General features: G+C 41.0%; 2 protein-coding genes across 4 annotated transcripts in view; both read left to right on the top strand.

Moving 5' to 3' along the window:
• Positions 1 to 7344, top strand: part of rnf144b (ring finger protein 144B) — a 62631-nt gene extending 55287 nt beyond the window's left edge. For 2 of the 3 annotated variants that reach the window (XM_034173812.1, XM_034173814.1), the window contains one exon: positions 6377 to 7344. In XM_034173812.1, the coding sequence (XP_034029703.1) occupies positions 6377 to 6544 (168 nt within the window). In that variant the 3' untranslated portion in view covers positions 6545 to 7344. The remainder of the gene's footprint in view (positions 1 to 6376) is intronic. The other variant, XM_034173813.1, reaches the window with a different exon arrangement.
• A 3456-nt stretch (positions 7345 to 10800) lies between these two features.
• LOC117513195 (xylose isomerase-like) overlaps positions 10801 to 20794 on the top strand; it is a 41929-nt gene continuing 31935 nt past the window's right edge. Inside the window, 3 exon segments of the mRNA XM_034173492.1 lie at positions 10801 to 10899; positions 11936 to 12012; positions 12565 to 12637. Coding sequence (XP_034029383.1) covers positions 10872 to 10899; positions 11936 to 12012; positions 12565 to 12637 — 178 coding nt within the window. The 5' untranslated portion in view covers positions 10801 to 10871.

The raw sequence follows: 20794 nt of genomic DNA, 5'->3' as shown, positions 1-20794 counted from the left end.
TTTTGTGGTGTCACACTTTACTCTGATGATGAAAACTGTGAAATATGTAAAGAAAAAAAAAATATATATATATATATATGCTGCTCTAACCTCCAGGTCACCACCTCCCTGTCTGGCTGCGACATGTATCATTTTTCATGTGATGTGTATAGTTCAAAGCACTTGAACTGTACAAGAGATGATTAGAATTTTGAGGATAGTTCTGACCTGGGCCCGGTTTCATAAAGCAGTCTAATCTTGTTTAGTGGATAAAACTCAGTCAGCTCATCGTTTAATGTTAGTCGTTGCACAAAGCGCTTACTCTGTTAAAGTTTTGCGTTACCTGACTAAAGTTTTTAGCCTGATACAGAGGAGGCTAATCTTATTTTAGTCAACAAAACTTTAGTGTCTTACCTTAAAAAAGGCAGCTATTGTGTACAGTGAGGCAAATAAGTATTTGATCCACTGTTGACATTGCAAGTTTTCCCACCTACAAAGAATGGAGAGGTCTGTAATTTGTATCATAGGTACACTTCAACTGTGAGAAACAGAATCATTAAAAAAATTCTGAAAATGACATTGTATGATTTTTTTTTTTTTTTTTGGTAATAATTAATTTGCATTTTATTGCATAAAATAAGTATTTCATACAATAGAAAAACAGCCCTTAATATTTGGTACAGAATCCTTTGTTTGCAATTACAGAGGTCAGACATTTCCTGTTGTTCTTGACCAAGTTTGCACAGTGCAGCAGGGATTTTGGTCCACTCCTCCATACAGATCTTCTCCAGGGACCTCATGTACAAAGACTTGCGTAGGGGAGGTGATGGTTTAGTGGTTAAGGCATTGGGCTTGAGACCAGAATATCTTCAGTTCAAATCCCAGCCTGACTGGAAAATCACTAAGGGCTTAATGTGTAGTGAGTGCCTTGTATGGGAGCACCCTGACATCGGGGTGAATGTGAGGCTTTATTTGTAAAGTGCTTTGAGCGTCTGATGCAGATGGAAAAGTGCTATATAAATGCAGTCCATTTACCATTTAGATTTCCTATTGAAACATGACGTACTCTCATGAGCACAAAAATATTCAGATGTGTCAAAGTGTGTGTAAGCATGAATCTACGCATGTTCCGCTTGTACATCCCACTGAATGTGGAATTGAATATGGAACAAAACTCCTCCCTGGCCACGCCCCATTTAAATATGCAATTTCATGTAAATAAGCCCTTTGAGCAGGGATTCCCTGCCTGACTCCATGGTATAACTCACAAACTCGCAGCTTAAAGCAGATAACCCGTAAGCTGGAGAGGAAATGGCGTCTCACTAATTTAGAAGATCTTCACTTAGCCTGGAAAAAGAGTCTGTTGCTCTATAAAAAAAGCCCTCCGTAAAGCTAGGACATCTTACTACTCATCACTAATTGAAGAAAATAAGAACAACCCCAGGTTTCTTTTCAGCACTGTAGCCAGGCTGACAAAGAGTCAGAGCTCTATTGAGCCGAGTATTCCTTTAACTTTAACTAGTAATGACTTCATGACTTTATTTGCTAATAAAATTTTAACTATTAGAGAAACAATTACTCATAACCATCCCAAAGACATATCGTTCTCTTTGGCTGCTTTCATTGATGCCGGTATTTGGTTAGACTCTTTCTCTCAGATTGTTCTGTCTGAGTTATTTTCATTAGTTACTTCCTCCAAACCATCAACATGTCTATTAGACCCCATTCCTACCAGGCTGCTCAAGGAAGCCCTACCATTAATTAATGCTTTGATCTTAAATATGACCAATCTGTCTTTATTAGTTGGCTATGTACCACAGGCTTTTAAGGTGGCAGTAATTAAACCATTACTTAAAAAGCCATCACTTGACCCAGCTGTCTTAGCTAATTATAGGCCAATCTCCAACCTTCCTTTTTTCTCAAAAATTCTTGAAAGGGTAGTTGTAAAACAGCTAACTGATCATCTGCAGAGGAATGGTCTATTTGAAGAGTTTCAGTCAGGGTTTAGAATTCATCATAGTACAGAAACAGCATTAGTGAAGGTTACAAATGATCTTCTTATGGCCTCAGACAGTGGACTCATCTCTGTGCTTGTCCTGTTAGACCTCAGTGCTGCTTTTGATACTGTTGACCATAAAATTTTATTACAGAGATTAGAGCATGCCATAGGTATTAAAGGCACTGCGCTGCGGTGGTTTGAATCATATTTATCTAATAGATTACAATTTGTTCATGTAAATGGGGAATCTTCTTCACAGACTAAGGTTAATTATGGAGTTCCACAAGGTTCTGTGCTAGGACCAATTTTATTCACTTTATACATGCTTCCCTTAGGCAGTATTATTAGACAGCATTGCTTAAAGTTTCATTGTTGCGCAGATGATACCCAGCTTTATCTATCCATGAAGCCAGAGGACACACACCAATTAGCTAAATTGCAGGATTGTCTTACAGACATAAAGACATGGATGACCTCTAATTTCCTGCTTTTAAACTCAGATAAAACTGAAGTTATTGTACTTGGCCCCACAAATCTTAGAAACATGGTGTCTAACCAGATCCTTACTCTGGATGGCATTACCCTGACCTCTAGTAATACTGTGAGAAATCTTGGAGTCATTTTTGATCAGGATATGTCATTCAATGCGCATATTAAACAAATATGTAGGACTGCTTTTTTGCATTTGCGCAATATCTCTAAAATTAGAAAGGTCTTGTCTCAGAGTGATGTTGAAAAACTAATTCATGCATTTATTTCCTCTAGGCTGGACTATTGTAATTCATTATTATCAGGTTGTCCTAAAAGTTCCCTGAAAAGCCTTCAGTTAATTCAAAATGCTGCAGCTAAAGTACTGACAGGGACTAGAAGGAGAGAGCATATTTCACCCATATTGGCCTCTCTTCATTGGCTTCCTGTTAATTCTAGAATAGAATTTAAAATTCTTCTTCTTACTTATAAGGTTTTGAATAATCAGGTCCCATCTTATCTTAGGGACCTCATAGTACCATATCACCCCAATAGAGCGCTTCGCTCTCAGACTGCAGGCTTACTTGTAGTTCCTAGGGTTTGTAAGAGTAGAATAGGAGGCAGAGCCTTCAGCTTTCAGGCTCCTCTCCTCTGGAACCAGCTCCCAATTCGGATCAGGGAGACAGACACCCTCTCTACTTTTAAGATTAGGCTTAAAACTTTCCTTTTTGCTAAAGCTTATAGTTAGGGCTGGATCAGGTGACCCTGAACCATCCCTTAGTTATGCTGCTATAGACTTAGACTGCTGGGGGGTTCCCATGATGCACTGAGTGTTTCTTTCCCTTTTTGCTCTGTATGCACCACTCTGCATTTAATGATTAGTGATTGATCTCTGCTCCCCTCCACAGCATGTCTTTTTCCTGGTTCTCTCCCTCAGCCCCAACCAGTCCCAGCAGAAGACTGCCCCTCCCTGAGCCTGGTTCTGCTGGAGGTTTCTTCCTGTTAAAAGGGAGTTTTTCCTTCCCACTGTCGCCAAGTGCTTGCTTACAGGGGGTCGTTTTGACGGTTGGGGTTTTTCCGTAATTATTGTATGGCTTTGCCTTACAATATAAACCGCCTTGGGGCAACTGTTTGTTGTGATTTGGCGATATATATATATATATATATATATATATATATATATATATATATATATATATATATATATATATATATATATATATAAACAAATTCATCATTTGATGGCGCCTTTATACCAAAATGTGTGCAGTCAATAGCTTCAGTTCCATTTGGTAAACTGGCTCTCACTGAAAATTGCACTTTAATGCTGGAATTTGATGCACTGGATGACATTCGGGTGATTGCGTTCCACACAGCTTGCATGGCTCTGCGTAAGGTTGACTGGCCGATCAGCCAGCTCATGCTGGAATGCCCATGATGCCAGGAAGCCCAGTGTGGTCAGCTCCTCGCTATATTGCACTCTGGGCCGGCCACACTTCTGTGCGCAACTCCAGTAACACTGGCCTTGGTAATAGAAATTGGTTTATGAGCCAATTGTCATCATTTGCAAGTAAATCCTCACGTTCCATGAATACACACTCAAGTCAGATTGCACCATTTGCAAGGTCCTCTGACACTAACACAGCCACTGTTAGTGCCATTTTATGCATCACTTTGCACATGCTTTTATAGCCATCCATATAATTGCAAACACACGGGTGTGTTAATTGTTCATCAGTGTATCTCTGATGTGCACATCACTCTTATGACTTCTTGTTTTCACACTATTAACAGTTCCCTGCATCACCTGTATGTGTTGGTGGTGGCACAATAGCTGTAGAAACGTGTGTACGCCAGCTAGGATTTTTGCGTGGTGCACTGCACATTTCCACCATCAGTTCACTTTTGATACATCTGAACGTGAGCATGGAGACTGGCGTACACCCCGTTTTTGTGCGTAGGCACACTTTGTACATGAGGCCCCAGATCGTTCAGGTTTGGAGTTTCAGCTCCCTCCAAAGATTTTCTATTGAGTTCAGTTCTGGAGACTGGCCAGGCCACTCCAGGACCTTGAAATGCTTCTTACGGAGCCCCTCCTTAGTTACCCTGACTGTGTTTGGGGTCATTGTCCTGCTGGAAGACCCAGCCACGACCCAGCTTCAATGCTCTTACTGATGGAAGGAGGTTGTTTGCCAAAATGTTGTGATACATGACCCCATCCAGCCTCCCTTCAATACGGTGCAGTGGCCCTGTCCACTTTGTTGAAAAGCACCCCCAAAAATGATGTTTCCACCCCCATGTTTCATGGTTGGGACAGTGTTCTTGGGGTTGTTCTCATCTTCCAAACACGATGAGTGGAGTTGATTCCAAAAACCTGTAACTTGATCTCATCTGACCGCCTTCTCCCATGCCTCCTCTGGATCATCAAGATGGTCACTGGTGAACTGGGCCTGGACAGGGGGACCTTGCTGCCCTGCAGGATTTTAAACCATGACGACATCGTGTGTTACTAATGTAATCTTTGTGACTGTGGTCCCAGCTCTCTTCAGGTCATTGACCAGGTCCTCCTGTGTAGTTCTGAGCTTTCTCAGAATCATCCTTACCCCACAAAGGGAGATCTTGCATGGAACCCCAGACCGAGGGAGATTGACAGTCATCTTGTTTCTTTCACTTTCCAATAAATAATCATAACTGTTGTTGTCTTCTCACCAAGCTGCTTGCCTGTTGTCCATCCAAGCTGTGCAGGTCTACAGTGTCCTTAGACAGCTCTTTGGTCTTGGCTATGGTGGACAGGTTGGAGTGTGATTGATTGAGTGTGTGAACAGGTGTCTTTTTATACAGGTAACAAGTTCAAACAGGTGCAGTTAATACAGGTAAAGAGTGCAGAATAAGAGGGCTTCTTAAAGAAACACTAACAGGTCTGAGAGAGCCAGAATTCTTCCTGGTTGGTAGGTAAAATACTTATTTCATGCAATAAAAGCAAATTAATTATTTAAAAATCATATGTGATTTTCTGATTTTTTTTTTTTTTTTTTCCCCCCCTGTCTCTCACAGTTGAAGTGTGTCTCTATGATAAAAATGACAGGCTTCTCCATTCTTTGTAGGTGGGAAAAGCTGCAAAATTGACAGTTTATCAGATACTTGTTTGCCACACTGTACCATCACTTGGAGAAGGAAGGAAGGAGAGACTCGTGGTGGGCGCAGATGTTCTGGGATGGAATGTTTATGGATGCTGAGGTTGGGAATGCTTCTCCTCTGGTGTGGCGGACTGTCATGTTTGTAGCAGACAGACCAACTCAGAAGTAAACCAAACTGTCGTGCATTGGAAGCGTTTCTTGGCAACGGCACTCACAAGGCCGCCATGACTGTGAAAATTGTCGACCAACACAAGACGGCAAATCTACAAGTTTAGCAGTCATTGTGAAATGGAGATTAGTGGGATAATGTTGGGCAGCTAACCTTAATCTACTGAATAAACTTAGTAGACTACAAGATTAGACTGCTTTATGAAACCGGGCCCTGGATTCCATATTATTATTATTATTTTATGTCAGGCAAAAGGCCGTTTTCAGAATTGGCAACTATTGTGCATTTTTTTTGTACCTGGTGCACCACTGACCCTTCAACTATGCTGCTCCAAGTGGCCAAAACACAATGAAACAAACAAAAGTGGAGTTTGCAGGCAAATTTGCTTCGTGTTTTTCTGCTGTCCATTTTGGTACTTTGGAGTTTTTTTTTTTGTTTTTTTTTTGACGTATGTATCCTGCATCGTTAAGGAAATGTTAAACTGACATTTCAGTTTAACAGAATGGGGGTGTCACTGTGACTCAGTGCTCCTCCACAGTCAGTCTGATGATTTTTGCTGTTTGTTTTTCAGCTAATTTACAAACTATTGATGACTTCACAGTAAAATCATGTTTTGCCTCTCAGGTAGTTGGTATCATGGTGGGCGTGACCATTATCGGGCTCGTCACCTCACCGCTCGTCCTCCTGGCTTCACCCGTCATCCTCTGCTGTCTGTGCAAACCCTGCAGAGGGAACAAGAAGAAGAAGAAGGGCCTGAACCAGTCAGACGCCTCCACGTCCCAGGATCACTAATGGAACTACTGCAGTACTCTTTTTGTTTAAATTGCCCAGCAGATCAGACTACTGTTGCTGGCCTGGATTCATTATGTGCAGATCTTCACGTCGTCACGCTGCGGATCAGAGCTGCTTTGGCCCTTTCTGTTTGGACAGAGTGAATTCTGATTTAAACCACGTAAATGCTCAAATATCACTCTCGGAAGCAACTTCTTAGACTTTATACGGTGAATCTGTAAATATTTGGAGAATGAATGTAACTAATAATTGCAGATGCATGAGAGGTTGCAAACTGAAGAAGGCAGCAGTGAGAGTTTTTATTTTGACCCCCCCGGTCGGGGCCTGTCCTATTACTCACTACACAAACACATACGCAGTTCAAATGCTCACCCTCGTGTGCAAAATGTCATGATGCCAAACCGGAGGCATTGGGCACTCAAGTGCCTTGCTCTACAGTGCCTGGTGCTGCTTTGTTTTGCCTTCCATCCTGTCTTGATCTTATGCAAAATGTGAGCATTGTTGTGGCTGAAGATGGACAAACATCAGGATTGAACAGGGCTTAAAATCATTTAAAAACAATGCAAATCTCTTTGATAACAGGAGAAGACAAACTGCGTGTGCGCACACACAGACACACACAGTATATTCTATGACAGGACTTCAGTGTCTGCCTTGGCTGTATGTTCCACACCAAAGGCTCTAAAGAATCGAGTGAACTTTTCTAATGTCTGTTAATGGGTTATAAGTGTATGGTGTCATCATTTCTACTTTTCTGTTTGTGTCAAATATTTTATAAATGCACCATTGAAATAAACATGGAGTATTGAACATATGTAACAGGTATTGTTTACAACCCCAGTTCCAATGAAGTTGGGAAGTTGCACAAAATGTAAATAAAAACAGAATACAATAATTTGCAAATCCTGTTCAACCTATATTCAATTGAATACACCATAAAAATGAGATATTTAATGTTTAAACTGATAAACTTTGTTGTTTTTGTGCAAATATTTGGTGGTTTTGAAATGGATGCCTGCAACACATTTCAAAACAGTTGGGACGGGGCAACCAAAGATTGGGAAAGTTGATGAATGCTCAAAGAACACCTAATTAGAAACAGGTGAGTGTCATGATTGGGTATAAAAGGAGCATCCCCAAAAGACTCAGCCGTTCACAAGCAAAGATGGGGTGAGGATCATCACTTTGTGAACAACTGTGTGAAAAAATAGTCCAACAATTTAACGTTTCTCAACGTTCAGTTGCAAGGAATTTAGGGATTGCATCATCTACAGTCCATAATATAATCAGAAGATTCAGAGAATCTGAAGAACTTTCTACACATACAGTAGTGTTCAGAATAATAGTAGTGCTATGTGACTAAAAAGATTAATCCAGGTTTTGAGTATATTTCTTATTGTTATATGGGAAACAAGGTACCAGTAGATTCAGTAGATTCTCACAAATCCAACAAGACCAAGCATTCATGATGTGCACACTGTTAAGGCTATGAAATTGGGCTATTGGTAAAAAAAAAAAAAAAAGTAGAAAAGGGGGTGTTCACAATAATAGTAGTGTGGCATTCAGTCAGTGAGTTTGTCAATTTTGTGGAACAAACAGGTGTGAAACTTAGTTGAAACTTTATTTCAACAAATGCAATAACAAACGAACAAAACACAAGAGCAAAGAGATATACAAGAAGAATTAAAAAAAAAAGTTCCTTATGGAGGTGTCAACATTTTTTTCTGTGTTCAACAAAATCTGCACAAGTGGCCATGGCATCGGATGACGACAGCGACCTCGAGGTTGAATTCGACTCTTTCTAGTCTGGTAATTAACACGTTTGTGTCCCTTCACAGAAAAAAAAAAATCTTTCTAGTCTGGTAGTGCATTTGCTTGTGCATTTGCGTTCTTTTTGTGCCATAGTTTCCCCATTACTATAATTACTGTTTAAAAATGTGACATAAAATTCTTTGTAAATAAAAAAAAAAAACGCTAAAATAGCTACGTTGTATGCGTTTTGTTTGTGTACGATAATTTCTCCCAAAATACGATAATTTTGAGGTTTTGGTACGATAGTTTCATATTTCATATCTGGCAACACTGCTCCGGTGCAGAAAAACAAGAAGGGCGGGGGGGACGGGTTGCGAACAATGCTGTGCGCCACACTTAAACTGCACACCCACACAAACACGCACGCACACCTTCACAAATAACACTAACACCCTGCCTTTTCCTCAAAAATTACTACATTTATGTTTGCTGTCTGTACTTTTCTGTCACTTTTGCGCTCTTTTTCATACTTTTCCCTCGTTTCAAAAGTCACCGAACGCACTTTACCGTAATATATGCAACATATAGCATACTGTTGGAAAGCACGGGTTCTTGGCTTGCTGTCAGTGTTGAAATTTTTCAGAGTGAGGGCTTACATGAGAACTTACGGTAATGAGAATCAGCGGCGCACTAGTGTGAAACTTCCATGTTTTTCCACTGCGTTATGACATCACAGGCTTACGTTTACCGTAATACACCATATATATCATTGTAAAGCCCTTTTTTTTGTTGGCAAATTGGGTTGCCAGATACCTACAACTGCATTATTGATGAAGAGAATAGATTATACATCTTGGTTGCAAAAACTTTTTTTTTTGTTAGCTCCACAAGTATTTTTTTTGTTGTCTTGTTCTCTCAGGTGTAGGCCTATAGAATAGATTCGTGATTTTGGGTGCAATTTTGTTATTTAAGCTATTTGTTTGTCTGCCTACGCACTTAATAATGTAAATAAAGTGTTAAATTATTCAGCATTATGTCGTCATATGTTATGTATTATGCTGTACTTGTGCGTCTAATGGTATGAGTGGGTTAGGGGGTGGTGGTGGTGGGCAGGGGGGCAGGGGGGTGGTATTGTCCCTACCAAAGCTGAGACCAAACCTATGCCCTTGAATCCGTCTGAGGCCTAACAGTAAGATTTCACTGCTATCCAAGATAGTCAAAGGGCAGCAGTTCTGTGCTGTTCTGTGCTGGTTTTATTGGATCTGTCATCTGCATTCGATACCGTTGACCATGGCATTTTGATTAATAGATTGCGGGATACGGTTGGCATGTCAGGTCCTGTATTAGAGTGGTTTAGCTCTTACTTGGTTGGTAGAACTTTTAGTGTTTCTGTGAACAATGTGATGTCTGAATCTGCTGATCTTTTGTGGGGTGTCCCGCAGGGCTCAGTCCTGGGTCCGATTTTGTTCCTGCTGTATATCCTTCCTCTTGGTAAGCTGATCCAGCAGTTCTGTGATGTGTCCTACCATTTGTATGCCGATGACTTGCAGCTGTACTGTTCTTTTAAGACAACTGAAGCACAGAAAATTTGTTCTCTCATTAGTTGTCTCACTAAAATTACAGAATGGCTTACTGAAAACGGCCTGCAGTTGAATTCTAATAAGACTGAGACATTGATTGTAGCTCCAGATAGTGCTATGTCTGTCATTAAGAATCACCTTGGTAATCTGAGCAGCTCTGTTAAAGGCAGCCTGCGTAACCTGGGTGTCATTTTGGATGGAGGGATGTCTTTGGAACATCACACCAGGCAGCTCGTTAAGAACTGTTTTTTTCCAAATTCGAAACATTTCCAAATTACGCAAAATGGTGGCTTTTAATGAGCTAGAAATGATTGTGCATGCATTTGTTTCTTCACGACTTGATTATTGTAACAGTCTCTTTACATGCCTCAGTAAGAAAGAGCTGGCCCGCCTACAGGTAGTGCAAAATTCTGCTGCACGACTTCTTACCCGCGCCCACAGGAGAATGCATATTACTCCTGTCCTCAAGTCTTTACATTGGCTCCCTGTTTTTTACAGGATAAATTACAAAATCCTCGTGCTGACCTTTAGAGCTCTACATGGACAGGCACCGGAATACATTAAGGACCTGATCCAGCCTTATGTTTCCAGCAGGAGTTTGAGGTCTTCCAATCAGAACCTGCTGATGGTTCCCCGAACTTGTTTTAAAACTCGAGGGGACAGATCTTTTAAAGCTGTGGCACCTCGCCTCTGGAATAAACTTCCCTGTTCTCTTCGCTCACTAGACTCTTTTTAAACTGGCATTTTAGTGTCAATTTATTTTATTGTTCTATATTTGTATGTGTTGTTTTTATTGTCTATTTATATCGTGTGAAGCACTTTGTGACCTTGGTCTGTGAAAAGTGCTATATAAATAAAGCTTACTTACTTACTCATTAAATCAGGCTCTTCTATTAGGATTTAGCGACACCTTGTGTCCAAAGGAGGAACTGTAGTCTTTGTTTTTCGGGACGAGCACAAACTTCGTGGGCCTGCACGAATCTGATCCTCCACAGATGGCTGCGCAGATGGAGTTCTTTCCTGGTAAATGGATTTATTTAATTTTGCTGAAACCGTCTGAGTCTGACCGTAAAAAATGTTCTGCCGCAGCTGATCGTGAACATCGAGGCCGTTTAGCTCGAACCAGCTTCCTCAGACTGGCTGTTTGCAAGTCATTTGTCGGTTTTAAACTGCTTTGAACTTGTCTCCTTTCTTTTTTGTTAATGTTAGGGTGTAGGGTTTTGTTTTGTTTTTTTTAGCTGAATGGATTTTGAGACGTTTGCGCTGTTTGAAATTGTCATCCGGACCTTAATGTACGGTGGCCCTGAAGTGTAAAACGCTGCAGGCGAAATTTAGATTGTACTTTAAATTCCATGGATGGGAAGACTAGTCGTAATAGTCGACTGCAACTTGCTAAGATCTGACTAGTTGACAATTATTAGTCGACTAGTCGAAAGCCATTTATTCAGTTCATTTAATCCTGAAATGAACAGACCTGCTGGAGCCACGCCCTTCACTCAGTGAAGAAAGTGTGTGAACCTTGGTGGGTGAGTTAGTCAGCTCAAACAGGTCGTCTATGCCTTGTAGATGACTGCAGCTATTGTCTTTATGCGAATGGTGCTTTTTTTTGTATTGGGTTTTGTGCTTATATTTGTTAAAATAAATGTCCCATTTGAGTTTGAAGACTCCAAATTGGCTTAATTCATTCAATGTCAAAGTGAGTCACTGACAAGTTGACTGATTTTAATTAGTCAACCCAACCCTCAAAGTTTTTAACCTGTAGCCACGTTTGAAGTTTCCCTCAGTTAGTAGTATATATTAAAGTCATTCTCTCTCTCTGTTTCTCCATATGAATATTTTTTAAATTCAATTCAGTTTTATTTTTCAGCCTATAGCTGAGCCCATTAAGGTCATAAATTAGATTTTATGTCACTGTGTCAATGACGACACCCACAAATAATTACACAAGTAAAAACACTGAAATATTTGACACATTTTCAAATTGATGCTTTCAAATTGTTATTATGGTTTCTTTTAATGTAACTGTGTTTTGCACTTCACATGCTTTTCTGGTACACAGGCATTTCTAAGATCCCATACGTGGCCCGTGCTGGAGCCCAGGATGTCATGTGCTTCAAACACTACAGTGCAGAGGAGGTGTGTGTGTGTGTGTGTGTGTGTGTGTGTGTGTGTGTGTGTGTGTGTGTGTGTGTGTGTGTGTGTGTGTGTGTGTGTGTGTGTGTGTGTGTGTGTGTGTGTGTGTGTGTGTGTGTGTCCACAACATACTGTAGATCAGTGGAACTATGGGATTATTTTTTACAGCCACCATGAATTGACAAAAGTCCTGTCGTGGCAGAAAGCAGACCTACGTTCAAAGTCAGAATGTCCTGAAACATTTTGCTGCAGTTTCTGGGTTGAAGACATGTTTATTTAAAAACCTGTTTTCTGTTATTTTCTGGTGTGTCAGAGGTGTTTGCCAATCAGCACGATATGTATATCAGTTCCACTGTATTAAAGAGACAGTGCTAATAATATTAACCACAGTTTTCATTTACAAAAGCTAATTTACAAATTATTTTTTCTTTTTTTAAGCAAATGTAAAAATTCTTCTTTGAACAAAAAGTTGTTCCAACTTTTAACTTTTTTTCCAACTTTTATGTATGTCTTAAATATTTTAATGTAATATAACTTGTTAATTCTTCTGTTTAGGTGCTGTTGGGGAGGACGATGGAGGACTGGCTCAGGTTCTCTGTCTGCTACTGGCACTCCTTCTGTGTAAATGATACTGTAATGTGTGTGTCTGTGTGCGCAGTCAGTCGTATTTACTGTATGCCGCCACATCAGTGTGTAAGAAAGATGTGTTGGGATGTGGGGTTTTTTGAGGGGAGGGGGCAGTTTTGTGAAAGATCAAATTTGATGAACTTTGACCTGAATTCTACTGAACTTTTTGAGCTCAACCAGTGGCTGTATTTAGCAGCACTGTTGTAGTCGAGTCGCTAAAGCTCAAGTCCGAGTGGAGTCTTGAGTCTGTAGTTTTTGAGTCCAAGTCGCTAATTCAAGTCTTAAGTCCCCAGTTTTTTCGAGTGCAAGCTTTGAATAATAGTTGGAATGGAGTCCCCATTACCTTAGTACGAGTGGAGCCTCAAGTCTTCAGTGTTTAGGTTCAAGTCACTACTGCAGAGTGTGACATTGAGTCCCCCATTACCTGAGTTTGAGTTGAGTCTAGAGTCCCCAGTTTTCAGGTACAAGTCACTAAAGAGTCTCATCCTCCATTACCTGAAGCTGAGGCAAGTCACGAGTGTTTGAGTCTAAAGAATGTGCAGGAACCAGCCCGACATAGCAAATATTGCCATAATCCGATGCAGTCATGAGGGAATAGAGGCGTGGTCAACCTCGTCCACACCTGCATGATGGCATCCAAAGCGCATGTAGACAACCTGTAGATGACACAGACCACTGACAGACGGCCATAAAAGGTGCTGAAGACTGTCCAATGACAAAAAGTCTGGATGGCAAACACGGGATCAGAGTGGGAGGCAGCGCTGTGTTCCTCAAGCGCATGTGCGTGTAAGTGCGCAAGTATGTGTGTGCGTGGCACATGTGCCTCCGCGCACATGCGTGGGGCTGTGTGTGTATGCATAATGCTCCATGAGTCACTAAGTGTGCGCGTGTGCCACTTGGGCAGCTGTGCTGAAAGTTTGCTGGCAGTGTGCCATACTGTGTCATGCTGTGCCATGTGTCAGACAAAGTGCCTTTCCAGGGACCTTTATTTTTTCTTTTTTGCTCACTTCAGCAGCACAACACAACTCTGGTCACCGCAATGGCTGGATTATCACATGGGATTTTTTATTTTGGGTGAGAGAATTTTAACCACAGGCTGTGGTCCAGCTCATGTCCGGACTGTGAAACACTCCTGGACCGCTGTTGGAGGTGAGATTCTTGTTTATTAACACTCGGAGGTCCAAGCTTTTCTCTTCTACCTGTAAAGCCCACGGAGAGTCAAATGACCCTGGCTAGTTGACTTGGCTAGCCACATTCTTGTGTTTGCATAAAGCCCATGGAGAGTCAAATGACCCTGGCTAGCTGACTTGGCTAGCCACATTCTTGTGTTTGCATATTTGCTGTCTGTGTGTTCTGAGACTTCCTTGTTTACATAACAGAAGTAGCTCTCCACAGGGGATCTTGGAGTCACTTGCCTGCTTAGCTGAAAGGGCTGCGTATGAAGCAGGAGTTGTGTGCAAAACGTGTAAAACTACAGCTGCCTAGTACACCTATTGCTACAACTATTTGTGCACCACAGCAGCTGAAAGATCTGTCGTTCTGGATGTCCCAGCTGGACAACATGTACTGTGTTTGGATAGACATGGACTAACAACTCCCCACTGTGACACATGTGTGTCTGCTTGCTGTCATCATCTGGACATAATGACATAATAACAGTGTGGGGACTGTTAGTCATTGTGAGTGACTGTAACCTGTACCTATTGTATATATTTTGGTTTTCTGGTGTGTTTTTTGATACATTTTGGTACACAGTGCCTTTAATACCTATGGCATGCTCTAATCTCTGTAATAAAATGTTATGGTCAACAGTATCAAAAGCAGCACTGAGGTCTAACAGAACAAGCACAGAGATGAGTCCACTGTCCGAGGCCATAAGAAGATCATTTGTAACCTTCACTAATGCTGTTTCTGTACTATGATGAATTCTAAAACCTGACTGAAACTCTTCAAATAGACCATTCCTCTGCAGATGATCAGTTAGCTGTTTTACAACTACCCTTTCAAGAATTTTTGAGAGAAAAGGAAGGTTGGAGATTGGCCTATAATTAGCTAAGATAGCTGGGTCAAGTGATGGCTTTTTAAGTAATGGTTTAATTACTGCCACCTTAAAATCCTGTGGTACATAGCCAACTAATAAAGATAGATTGATCATATTTAAGATCGAAGCATTAAATAATGGTAGGGCTTCCTTGAGCAGCCTGGTAGGAATGGGGTCTAATACACATGTTGATGGTTTGGTGGAAGTAACTAATGAAAATAACTCAGACAGAACAATCGGAGAGAAAGAGTCTAACCAAATACCGGCATCACTGAAAGCAGCCAAAGATAACGATATGTCTTTGGGATGGTTATGAGTAATTTTTTCTCTAATAGTTAAAATTTTATTAGCAAAGAAAGTCATGAAGTCATTACTAGTTAAAGGAATACTCGGCTCAATAGAGCTCTGACTCTTTGTCAGCCTGGCTACAGTGCTGAAAAGAAACCTGGGGTTGTTCTTATTTTCTTCAGTTAGTGATGAGTCCTGCTTTCCTGCTTTTAAACTCAGATAAAACTGAAGTTATTGTACTTGGCCCCACAAATCTTAGAAACATGGTGTCTAACCAGATCCTTACTCTGGATGGCATTACCCTGACCTCTAGTAATACTGTGAGAAATCTTGGAGTCATTTTTGATCAGGATATGTCATTCAAAGCGCATATTAAACAAATATGTAGGACTGCTTTTTTGCATTTACGCAATAGCTCTAAAATCAGAAAGGTCTTGTCTCAGAGTGATGCTGAAAAACTAATTCATGCATTTATTTACTCTAGGCTGGACTATTGTAATTCATTATTATCAGGTTGTCCTAAAAGTTCCCTAAAAAGCCTTCAGTTAATTCAAAATGCTGCAGCTAGAGTACTGACGGGGACTAGAAGGAGAGAGCATATCTCACCCATATTGGCCTCTCTTCATTGGCTTCCTGTTAATTCTAGAATAGAATTTAAAATTCTTCTTCTTACTTATAAGGTTTTGAATAATCAGGTCCCATCTTATCTTAGGGACCTCGTAGTACCATATCACCCCAATAGAGCGCTTCGCTCTCAGACTGCAGGCTTACTTGTAGTTCCTAGGGTTTGTAAGAGTAGAATGGGAGGCAGAGCCTTCAGCTTTCAGGCTCCTCTCCTGTGGAACCAGCTCCCAATTCAGATCAGGGAGACAGACACCCTCTCTACTTTTAAGATTAGGCTTAAAACTTTCCTTTTTGCTAAAGCTTATAGTTAGGGCTGGATCAGGTGACCCTGAACCATCCCTTAGTTATGCTGCTATAGACGTAGACTGCTGGGGGGTTCCCATGATGCACTGTTTCTTTCTCTTTTTGCTCTGTATGCACCACTCTGCATTTAATCATTAGTGATTGATCTCTGCTCCCCTCCACAGCATGTCTTTTTCCTGGTTCTCTCCCTCAGCCCCAACCAGTCCCAGCAGAAGACTGCCCCTCCCTGAGCCTGGTTCTGCTGGAGGTTTCTTCCTGTTAAAAGGGAGTTTTTCCTTCCCACTGTAGCCAAGTGCTTGCTCACAGGGGGTCGTTTTGACCGTTGGGGTTTTACATAATTATTGTATGGCCTTGCCTTACAATATAAAGCGCCTTGGGGCAACTGTTTGTTGTGATTTGGCGCTATATAAAAAAAATTGATTGATTGATGAGTAGTAAGATGTCCTAGCTTTACGGAGGGCTTTCTTTATAGAGCAACAGACTCTTTTTCCAGGCTAAGTGAAGATCTTCTAAATTAGTGAGACGCCATTTCCTCTCCAACTTACGGGTTATCTGCTTTAAGCTGCGAGTTTGTGAGTTATACCACGGAGACAGGCACTTATGATTTAAGGCTCTCTTTTTCAGAGGAGCTACAACATCCAAAGTTGTCTTCAATAAGGATGTAAAACTATTGACGAGATACTCTATCTCACTCACACAGTTTAGGTAGCTACTCTGCACTGTGTTGGTATATGGCATTAGAGAACATAAAGAAGGAATCATATCCTTAAACCTAGTTACAGCGCTTTCTGAAAGACTTCTAGTGTAATGAAACTTATTCCCCACTGCTGGGTAGTCCATCAGAGTAAATGTAAATGTTATTAAGAAATGATCAGACAGAAGGGAGTTTTCAGGGAATACTGTTAAGTCTTCTATTTCCATACCATAAGTCAGAACAAGATCTAAGATATGATTAAAGTGGTGGGTGGACTCATTTACATTTTGAGCAAAGCCAATTGAGTCTAATAGATTAAATGCAGTGTTGAGGTTGTCATTCTCAGCATCTCAGATTCTCAGCATCTGTGTGGAGCAACTTGGGAGCTTCTAAACAACTCTCAAATTCGGGCAGTTTGTTGTATTACCACGTTCACTTACCAGCCTTCCACGAGTCTTGTTCGGGTTCGGGTAGTAGGTTGGATTTGGAGGGCTCTCTGTTGGGACTGTTTACACAGAGACTGCTACCTGCTGCTTTGGACTTGAACTAACAGTCTTTTTCAAGACTTTTTTACTTTTTTTTACTTTTTAATTTTTTTTAACTTTTTACTGTGCTCCAACGCCTAAGGAAGACCTCCAACGGTCGAAACATCGCGACGGAGCACTTTTATCAGCTAACTTTTATTAGCGTTGGCAGGCTAACTAGCTTGCTAATGCTTTTTTTTTCATTTTTTTTATTTTTATTTTATTTTAGCACCGTTGTCGTGCGTTGCCTGTGCTGCTTCATGGCCTGTTTGGTGCCTTGATTGGGGCACTCCTTCTGCTGAATCACCTTTGGATTATTTGCACATTATTTACTTTGTGTGTTTTTGGGAATCCGCTAGCTTAGCGTAGCTACTAGCTCTTAGCCGATTTAGCATGGCGGCTTCTCCTGTCTCTCCCGCACTCTTCTGCTCTGGGTGTGAAATGTTTAGTTATTCCTCGGCCTCCTTTAGCAGTAACGGTACTTGTAATAAGTGCAGCTTATTCGTAGCTTTGGAGGCCAGGCTGGGCGAAGTGGAGGCTCGGCTCCGCACCGTGGAAAATTCTACAGCTAGCCAGGCCCCTGTAGTCGGTGCGGACCAAGGTAGCTTAGCCGCCGTTAGTTCCCCCCTGGCAGATCCCGTGCAGTCGGGAAAGCAGGCTGACTGGGTGACTGTGAGGAGGAAGCGTAGCCCTAAACAGAAGCCCCGTGTACACCGTCAACCCGTTCACATCTCTAACCGTTTTTCCCCACTCGACAACACACCCGCCGAGGATCAAACTCTGGTTATTGGCGACTCTGTTTTGAGAAATGTGAAGTTAGCGACACCAGCAACCATTGTCAATTGTCTTCCGGGGGCCAGAGCAGGCGACATCGAAGGACATTTGAAATTGCTGGCTAAGGCTAAGCGTAAATTTGGTAAGATTGTAATTCACGTCGGCAGTAATGACACTCGGTTACGCCAATCGGAGGTCACTAAAATTAACATTAAATCGGTGTGTAACTTTGCAAAAACAATGTCGGACTCTGTTGTTTTCTCTGGGCCCCTCCCCAATCAGACCGGGAGTGACATGTTTAGCCGCATGTTCTCCTTGAATTGCTGGCTGTCTGAGTGGTGTCCAAAAAATGAGGTGGGCTTCATTGATAATTGGCAAAGCTTCTGGGGAAAACCTGGTCTTGTTAGGAGAGACGGCATCCATCCCACTTTAGAGGGAGCAGCTCTCATTTCTAGAAATCTGGCCAATTTTTTTGGATCCTCCAAACTGTGACTGTCTAGCGTTGGGACCAGGAGGCAGAGCTGTGGTCTTATACACCTCTCTGCAGCTTCTCTCCCCCTGCCATCCCCTTATTACCCCATCCCCGTAGAGACGGTGCCTGCTCCCAGACCACCAATAACTAGCAAAAATCTATTTAAGCATAAAAATTCAAAAAGAAAAAATAATATAGCACCTTCAATTGCACCACAGACTAAAACAGTTAAATGTGGTCTATTAAACATTAGGTCTCTTTCTTCTAAGTCCCTGTTGGTAAATGATATAATAATTGATCAACGTATTGATTTATTCTGCCTAACAGAAACTTGGTTACAGCAGGATGAATATGTTAGTTTAAATGAGTCAACACTCCCGAGTCACACTAACTGTCAGAATGCTCGTACCACGGGCCGGGGCGGAGGATTAGCAGCAATCTTCCATTCCAGCTTATTAATTAATCAAAAACCTAGACAGAGCTTTAATTCATTTGAAAGCTTGTCTCTTAGTCTTGTCCATCCAAATTGGAAGTCCCAAAAACCAGTTTTATTTGTTATTATCTATCGTCCACCTGGTCGTTACTGTGAGTTTCTCTGTGAATTTTCAGACCTTTTGTCTGACTTAGTGCTTAGCTCAGATAAGATAATTATAGTGGGCGATTTTAACATCCACACAGATGCTGAGAATGACAGCCTCAACACTGCATTTAATCTATTATTAGACTCTATCGGCTTTGCTCAAAAAGTAAATGAGTCCACCCACCACTTTAATCATATTTTAGATCTTGTTCTGACTTATGGTATGGAAATAGAAGACTTAACAGTATTCCCTGAAAACTCCCTTCTGTCTGATCATTTTTTAATAACATTTACATTTACCCTGATGGACTACCCAGCAGTGGGGAATAAGTTTCATTACACTAGAAGTCTTTCAGAAAGCGCTGTAACTAGGTTTAAGGATATGATTCCTTCTTTATGTTCTCTAATGCCATATACCAACACAGAGCAGAGTAGCTACCTAAACTCTGTGAGTGAGATAGAGTATCTCGTCAATAGTTTTACATCCTCATTGAAGACAACTTTGGATGCTGTAGCTCCTCTGAAAAAGAGAGCTTTAAATCAGAAGTGTCTGACTGTGTGGTATAACTCACAAACTCGTAGCTTAAAGCAGATAACCCATAAGTTGGAGAGGAAATGGCGTCTCACTGATTTAGAAGATCTTCACTTAGCCTGGAAAAAGAGTTTGTTGCTCTATAAGAAAGCCCTCCGTGAAGCTAGGAAATCTTTCTACTCATCACTAATTGAAGAAAATAAGAACAACCCCAGGTTTCTTTTCAGCACTGTAGCCAGGCTGACAGAGTCAGAGCTCTATTGAGCTGAGTATTCCATTAACTTTAACTAGTAATGACTTCATGACTTTCTTTGCTAACAAAATTTTGACTATTAGAGAAAAAATTACTCATAACCATCCCAAAGATGTATCGTTATCTTTGGCTGCTTTCAGTGATGCCGGTATTTGGTTAGACTCTTTCTCTCCGATTGTTCTGCCTGAGTTATTTTCATTAGTTACTTCATCCAAACCATCAACATGCTTATTAGACCCCATTCCTGCCAGGCTGCTCAAGGAAGTCCTACCATTATTTAATGCTTCAATCTTAAATATGATCAATCTATCTTTGTTAGTTGGTTATGTACCACAGGCCTTTAAGGTGGCAGTAATTAAACCATTACTTAAAAAGCCATCACTTGACCCAGCTATCTTAGCTAATTATAGGCCAATCTCCAACCTTCCTTTTCTCTCAAAGATTCTTGAGAGGGTAGTTGTAAAACAGCTAACTGATCACCTGCAGAGGAATGGTCTATTTGAAGAGTTTCAGTCAGGTTTTAGAATTCATCATAGTACAGAAACAGCATTAGTGAAGGTTACAAATGATCTTCTTATGGCTTCGGACAGTGGACTTATCTCTGTGCTTGTTCTGTTGGACCTCAGTGCTGCTTTTGATACTGTTGACCATAAAATTTTATTACAGAGATTAGAGCATGTCATAGGTATTAAAGGCATTGCGCTGCGGTGGTTTGAATCATATTTGTCTAATAGATTACAGTTTGTTCATGTAAATGGGGAATCTTCTTCACAGACTAAAGTTAATTATGGAGTTCCACAAGGTTCTGTGCTAGGACCAATTTTATTCACTTTATACATACTTCCCTTGGGCAGTATTATTAGACGGTATTGCTTAAATTTTCATTGTTACGCAGATGATACCCAGCTTTATCTATCCATGAAGCCAGAGGATACACACCAATTAGCTAAACTGCAGGATTGTCTTACAGACATAAAGACATGGATGACCTCTAATTTCCTGCTTTTAAACTCAGATAAAACTGAAGTTATTGTACTTGGCCCCACAAATCTTAGAAGCATGGTGTCTAACCA

The sequence above is a fragment of the Thalassophryne amazonica genome, chromosome 7, assembly GCF_902500255.1.
Source record: "Thalassophryne amazonica chromosome 7, fThaAma1.1, whole genome shotgun sequence".
NCBI lineage: Eukaryota > Metazoa > Chordata > Actinopteri > Batrachoidiformes > Batrachoididae > Thalassophryne > Thalassophryne amazonica.
This window is presented reverse-complemented; position numbering and strand designations above follow the sequence as displayed.